At 39.5% G+C, this 7,500-nt stretch overlaps 2 protein-coding genes across 4 annotated transcripts in view; both read right to left on the bottom strand.

Moving 5' to 3' along the window:
- Positions 1-7,500, bottom strand: part of LOC113819882 (bifunctional peptidase and arginyl-hydroxylase JMJD5) — a 64,467-nt gene that overhangs the window by 13,825 nt on the left and 43,142 nt on the right. The window contains exons 1-2 of one of the 3 annotated variants that reach the window (XM_027372103.2): positions 6,569-6,705; positions 1-3,198 (exon numbers count right to left, since the gene is read on the bottom strand). The exon at positions 1-3,198 is cut by the window's left edge and continues 455 nt beyond it. The exons of 1 other annotated variant lie outside the window; for it this stretch is intronic. In XM_027372103.2, the coding sequence (XP_027227904.2) occupies positions 1,341-2,897 (1,557 nt within the window). In that variant the 5' untranslated portion in view covers positions 2,898-3,198; positions 6,569-6,705 and the 3' untranslated portion in view covers positions 1-1,340. Of the gene's footprint in view, positions 3,199-6,568; positions 6,706-7,500 lie in introns of those variants that run through there. One more of the 3 variants, XM_070135484.1, reaches the window with a different exon arrangement.
- LOC113819881 (ceramide synthase 2) overlaps positions 6,421-7,500 on the bottom strand; it is a 3,741-nt gene continuing 2,661 nt past the window's right edge. The window contains exon 2 of the mRNA XM_027372105.2: positions 6,421-7,500. This exon is cut by the window's right edge and continues 175 nt beyond it. Within this exon, the coding sequence (XP_027227906.1) occupies positions 6,581-7,500 (920 nt within the window). The 3' untranslated portion in view covers positions 6,421-6,580.

Genomic DNA, 7,500 nt, shown 5'->3' with positions numbered 1-7,500 from the left:
CATAAACGAGATCCACGCGATGGCTTTAGATCTTCTCATTACTGCAACCTCGTATTTTCTTTCGATATTGTTGCAAAGTGACGCTTGCAGACACACAACGATGAGCAGATAAGGAAGTCTGGCCTCCTCTGTACCTTGAATATTTTCACAATCAATAAAAAAAACTACCTGATATGTTCTGTTATCTTTCTCTATTTCAAAGCAAAGGCAAGAGATGAACATAGACATTAGCAATTAAAAAAAGGAAAAAAGTGACTGGGAAAAACCTTCCAGTCAAATACACATACAAACAAGACTGGAATCTCTCTAGTTTAGATAAAGAATCCTCAGTTCAGAAACACCGATATGCGCGCGCGCAAACACACACACACACACACACACACACACACACACACACACACACACACACACACACACACACACACACACACACACACACACATATATATGTAGTGTATATATATATATATATATATATATATATATATATATATATATATATATATATATATAACAAAGAAAGAGTTTTTGTGGAATGATATGATAACGTTTTATACTTTCGTTTTATCTTTCCTCAGTAATACTCTTTTAGCTTATCAAGCTTTGGCTGCAGTAAGAAAGACTGCTTCCCCAGCCTTGACTAGAGTGAACTCTTCATCAACAAAGCCTTTGCAGCATAATGAAATAAAAAACATATCTAAAGCAATGTAATGTTTTGCATATTCTCCATCCATACTTCAGTACTTAATAATGTAGTTCTCAAAACTGAGATATTTTTCCCGTTATCTTTGTCCTAAAATTGATAATGAAGCAATGTACTCTTAATCTTCATGTTAAAAATGGCATACCTAATTAATTGTATTTGCTCACAGCTTGATCATAAAATTACATAATCAAAATATTGTTTATTCATACTAATGGTATTTCTCATGAACCGTGCTATCCAAAAAGAAAAAAAAAGAAAAAAAAGAAAAGAAAAAAACTACTAAGACATATAATGAAAACTATTCCTGGTTGTAATATTTTTTTTATATAGTATTTCTTATGACACTTAGTTTTCAGTAAAAATAAGCAATACAATGTCATGAAATTAGAATATTACATCCAATTCATGATTTACATTTCCGCTGACACTATATATGAATATCTTATCACTAATAAAATACTTACAAAACACTCAAGCTTCTTATTGTAATTATAAGAAACCCTCAAAATTATCCAAAATTTTCTAAGATTACTCCAAGATATGTTCAGCTTTCTCAGTGTGGGAACGAAACGACTCCACTGGCAGTTCCTATCAACTGAAACCCATTCAAAAATTGCGACAAAAGCCAAGGTAGTCAACCTACATTCTCCGAGCCTTCCGAGTCTACTGGGTTCGGAGGCATGACTGGATCGCCCCAGTAGTCAAACACCGTTAGCGAAGGCTGCTCTTCTACGATACGCTGGAGGATGGTGTCATTGATAGTATTGCACTGTTCCAAGTCCAGGATGAGCAGGTCTGGCAGAGCGGTTGGAACGTTAATGAAGGAAGTACCAGTGAGTTGAATCAGGCCTACTAAATCCAGTACTCGAAGGCGTGAGCAGTTGGACACCAAGGCAGTGATGCCCACGTCGGTTATGTCCCAACACCAATGCAGGACAATATTCGTAAGATGTGGGCACTTCTCCGCTACTGCAAATAACACATCGTCGTTCATTGAGCTGCATTCTCCTAAGTTCAAGTGAGTCAGGTTAGACAAGTGGCCGCTGCTAAAGAAGCTTTGTAAGCCTTTAGAAGTTAGGTGGACGCCCTTACGGAGCTTCATCCACGTCAACTCACACAGTCCCGTAATGCCAGACAGCCCGACATCTGTCATTTGCTCGCAGAATGAAACTCCGAGCATTTTGAGGTGTTTACAAGCTGCCAGGGAAGTGTACGAAGCATCTGTCAGATTTTCTCCGTCCAAGAACAAGAACTTTAGAGAGGGACCAACTTCCTGTGTTAGGCATACTACGGAATAGTCGTAAATTTTTGTAATGCCGTCTATGTTCAAGTATTCTAACTGGCGACATTGTTTAGCTATTGCAACAAGGCCTAAGTTATCCAAAAACTGACAGTGTGACAAATTCAAGTGCCTCAGGTTATGAAATTCTGCAATTGCAAAATAGCACTCGCTGCAGCTGATTCGAGAGCCTTCTGCATTAAAATGCCTGACATCCGGACAGTTCTCCACCAAAGCCCTAAGAACGTCCTCATTCAGTCCGTCACTAAATTTAGCAGTGATATCCCGGAGCTTCTTGCAAGAAGTGGCTGCCTGACGAAGCAGGTCCCCGCCATCTTCACGGCTCTGCAGCTCCAGGGAAAGCAGGTGCGGAGACCCGGCCAGCAGCTCGCAGATCCTGTCGCCTGCAACTCGTCGTTCGAAGGAGAAAACCAGTCTCTTCCTGAGTGTTGGATCTTGACCTAATCTCCTCCATCTTGTACAAACTGGAGTGATAATGGCAAACAACTCGAACACGGTAAAGTAAGAAAATATCTCTAAAAGTATCTCATTCGGTAGATGGTCTATGTGACATACTTTTGGTGACGAAGGGGAAGAGGGAGAAGAGGAAGAAGGTTCAGTCACTACAGAATCACATGTAGTACTTGTTGTGTCAGTCTGTTGGGGAGACTGGCTGTGACTTAAGCTTCCTGATGTGGCTGCTTCATCGTCTGCTAAGGCACTTGATAGAATTTTATCTCTGGCCTTTAGTTCCGAATTTATATCTAATTCTTCTAAATCCTCTATGACCACATTCCCTGCGGAAACTGGATAAAGACTGTACTCCGGTCTGTGGAAGAGGCATGCCGGAGATACTCCACTGCAGTCTAAGAACTCCTCTTCGCCACTGTCGCCGTCCGTCGCATCGGCCATTTCCCCACTTCCTCTTTCCTCCTGCGACTTTAAGCTGTGTTCCCGGGAGGACCCACCTCTTCCTCACCTGCTTTGCGACCCTCTTGTCCACAACCTATGCTACCGGTCGAAGCGCAGTCGGGAAAGTTCATTCTACAGCAGGGGCGATTTGCCAGCAGAATAGGAAGTGCTTTGCCGGGTTAAAAGTAGTGGTTACACGGGGCGTCGAGGGGGGGTCGTCGTGCGGGAGGCTCGTCAGTGTCGGCGGTGTGGTCGCTGCATCCAGGACTGTGAGTCGGACTCCATCCATGGCTTCCGGTGCCTTGAAAAGAAGAAACAAACGAATTCAGCCACAGTGTGTAGTTAAAATGGCTCTCTGTCACATGCATACATCTTGATACGGCAGGAGACACTGCTGCCAACGAAATATCTGGTACTTTCACATTCGCTCAACCTCTCCTTCGTAATACACTAACACAACTGGTTAAAGATCACGACTCTGAACTGCAATCATATATGATCTTATAAAGCGATCTCAGTAAACCTTGTGGGATTAAACTGTTTCTTATTTATGAACACGCCACGTGAGATCAAAGACTTATCTATACATGTAGTTACAAAAGTATAAACAAAAAGGTTTATTGAAAGCTGAGACATCAGTTCTCTTATATCTTCCTTCTCAGACTTGAAGATGATATCAATAAGATTTCTACATTGCTGGCTCATCTTTCAACATATGCTTTTGGCACTGTGTCTTTTTTTTGTCATTTTGTCAGTCATAATCAATACAATGAGTCATGAAAGAGAAACTTTCCTTTTATGGTATATTTACAGCATAACATGATAGTACATGTTGAAGAAAAGTCACCATAACATTATTTGCGTAAATAAATCACACTGCAAAACAAACTGCATTTATATATGCACGCGCACACACACACACACACTCACACACACACACACACACACACACACACACACACACACACACACACACACACACACACACAACCGTAAGCTCAAACCTATTTTTATAACGGTTATTGTGGACATCCTGTTCCCTCCCCTACAGATCAGGGTAAATGAAAGCAGCAATAAAGGAAAATATAATTTATTCGTACAGAAATCACAAACATCAACATATGACTAGAATGCGAGTCACGTGACCCTAATGTGTGCATGAAAAAAACATCTACAACAATAAATAATAACAATAAAAACTACAATATACAAAAAACTATTGCTAATCAATATAGCAGTTTTAAGACAATTCTAGACGCTGTAAGCATGACTAATCTAAAGACAAATTACAAAAATTAATTGGTATCACGAGCAAGTTATCTGTTGCGTTTTGCTTGGTTGCATAAAGACATATCGTTCTCTTATTAATATACATACTTAAAAAATATATATTTATATATATATTGTATAATATATATTATATATATTATATATACTATATATATTATATATATATATATAATATATAATCATATATATATATATATATATATATATATATATATATATATATATATATATATATATATATATATATATATATATATATATATATATATATATATATATATATATATATATATATATACTATACACACACACAAATATATATATGAGAGAGAGAGAGAGAGAGAGAGAGAGAGAGAGAGAGAGAGAGAGAGAGAGAGAGAGAGAGAGAGAGAGAGAGAGAGAGAGAGAGAGAGAGAGAGAGGGGGGGGGGGGGATTAGATAGAGAGAGAGAGAAGGGTAATTAGATATATAGATGGAGCGAGAGAGAGAGAAGGGGAATTAGATATATAGATAGAGAGGGGGAATTAGATAGATAGATAGAAAGTATATGAAAACATACACATAATATTTCTTGAGAATCACGGCATTACATTCGTTCCAAATAATGGCAACATTCACAAAATTAAACAAACAAAACATTTTTTTAAAGCCAAAACAATCACTTACTTGGCCTACTACAACTGAAGGACGAAAATAACCATAACCTTTCTGAGTGGAAGTCTTAAATCTCAAACCCAAGCAAAGAAAATGTCCAACAATCTCAGTTCAGTGGCAGTATAAAATAGAAAATGTAAAATGAAATTGGCAACTCAACCTGGATCATTGAGGGCTCCGATTCGCTAGATCTCTTCTTTATTCTAATCAGCTGGTATCTAATCCTTTGGTTTATATGTGAATTGGATTATCTATTGTTCTATAATGTTATGTGCTGCTCTCAACACCTGCTGTTCTCTCTCACAAACTTTGCAAATCGGAGTGCTGTTTTCTTTCATTCTTTCCTTCTATTGGACGGTGTAAATTGGCGTAACGCTAAAAATCACTAAAATTAAAATCATAACATCATATCCTCACTAAATAAATTTACCACGATAACCGATATACATCGTTACGATTCCGAATATCAAAGGGAAATGTCCGAGAAGGTGGTTTGATTTCCGTTCCAAAGAATTGGGTGATGGGAGGGTGTTTCCTACTCCATTTACCCATGAGAATACTGGGCATGTTTCGTTCAGTATGACCATGGTACCCAGTCTAAGGTGAGGTCAGATAGAGCAAGGTGAAGCATGGTAAAAGTGAAGATGAAGGTAAGGCGACTAGGAAACGTAGAGAACACAAATATAATGATTCGACCCCAAGACTTGTCCATAAGTAGCAATCTAGGATTTTGGTCACTGGACTTCCTTCCCTAAAAGTACTGTACAGTATGTCAATTATGGTGTGTTTCGGTTAGCCTGTAGAAGTTTATGTGAAATGGAAGTGCGTAACAGACGTTGAGTAATCTCTTTTATGGTCCATTGACTGACATGGGAAATAAAATGTTCAAAACGAGATTTAGATAAGGTGCTGTTACACTGATGAAGAAATAACATGAGATATATCTCTGTATCGGTTATGGCTACTGTGTCCATATAAATTTACAAATAGAAGTGCTACTCAATATATAATGCTGCCCGGACGCAGAATATATATACATGTGTCGGCACTGAGACAGATTTACAAAAAAAAAAAGAAAAAAGAAAGGAAAAAAATCAGTTGAATACGTTTCTGAATATGTGAAAAAAGAGAAATGAGAAAAGGAGAAAGAATGAGGAAAAACGATTAGCAGCTAGTCATTAACCGTGAGTTAAATGAATGTCACGTTTGATATGCTCCCAATACCCACAACTCCACAATCTAGGATAAATCTAAAATAGTGTAACATAGATGGTGGCTGAGGTAGCAGTGGGTGTACTTGCTTGCGCCTCAGAAGAGGAAACTTTGTAAGGGTATCCAGAGGCTGATGGAAAAGGACCAGAAACCAGCTACTCAATCTCGTGAAGCTGCTTGGGATACTCTGTCTGAGTATATGATATATAAATGAAAATTAATTTGCTTAAGTTTCCATTTTTTGTTATTCAGTTGGGGTGTTATTTGTAATCGTTTCCCAACGCTGAACTATTAGTCATATATAATATGATTATGAAAACTGTTTTCATTACTTTGATATCCATTTGTATAGAATAAAACACATACGTAAGGGTAATTGGCATAAAAATGGTGGAGCATTAAACATTGACAAATACAATTTGGACACAATATCTTAGCATTATGTGACATCACAATTCTCATTCTTATATTAAAGATCAATACAATATATATACATGATAATTATATATACATACAGGAACATTTTTTTAGTCTGTCTTCCTGGAGTTAGAAACGTCCTCATCTGACGACTCTTCGGCATCTGAGCGCATGTCCTCGAGCACACCGCCACACAGCTTCCGGACGAGTATGGCACCGATCAGGTATGTCCAGATAGCATTTAGTACGAAGAGACCGCATATCAGCGCCTTCAGGAAGTAAGCAGCTGGCATGCCTAAATAAGGAGAAGGATGCGTGAAAATACTATGCATTATCCAGAAGGGAAAGAGGTAACAGCGAGTTACCAGCCATAGGACCAGGAATATGCCGAAGAGGATCTCTATGCGCTCTTTGGTGCCAGCGTACACGTGCATTTTGGCTGCGAGGAGAGGGATATCTGCGCACTCGTGGACTAACAGTACCAGTGTACCGACGCGCACGAAGTTGCACGTCCAAGAAAACACCATCAGGAGCACAGTGAAGAAATGATGACAGAGTGTCTGTACTTTGTCCGAGGTCTTGCGTCCCGTTGCGGGAATTAGCACAAAGGACTCTGCCCAAAAGTATGACAAGAGAACTATATAGTACCACCACACATCGGCGTCAATGGCATGGTTGGGGTAGTTTGTCCAACACAACTTGATGTCCCATAGCCAAGATTTGCTGTACATGATGAGACACCCATAAACGCAGAAGACCGAGTGGCAAATGAAATTGAAGCCGCAGTCCACAAACTTGTCATATTTCGTGGGCTTCGTGAGAGCTTTCCTCCGCCTCAGCCAGCGCTCCACCTGCCTCTTCGTCAGATCGGTTTCCTGAGACGCTTCCTGCAACACCGATTCAGGGGGAGACGTGCCATGCGCTTGGTAGACACCCTCTAGGACCTTGCTAGGAACCGGAGGATTGGGCCGGACGCGGCTTATCCCTACCCACTTGGCCAGCGGACTCAGGACTAACGGCTCGACGAAAA

Source organism: Penaeus vannamei, chromosome 20 (genome assembly GCF_042767895.1).
Source record: "Penaeus vannamei isolate JL-2024 chromosome 20, ASM4276789v1, whole genome shotgun sequence".
NCBI lineage: Eukaryota > Metazoa > Arthropoda > Malacostraca > Decapoda > Penaeidae > Penaeus > Penaeus vannamei.
This window is presented reverse-complemented; position numbering and strand designations above follow the sequence as displayed.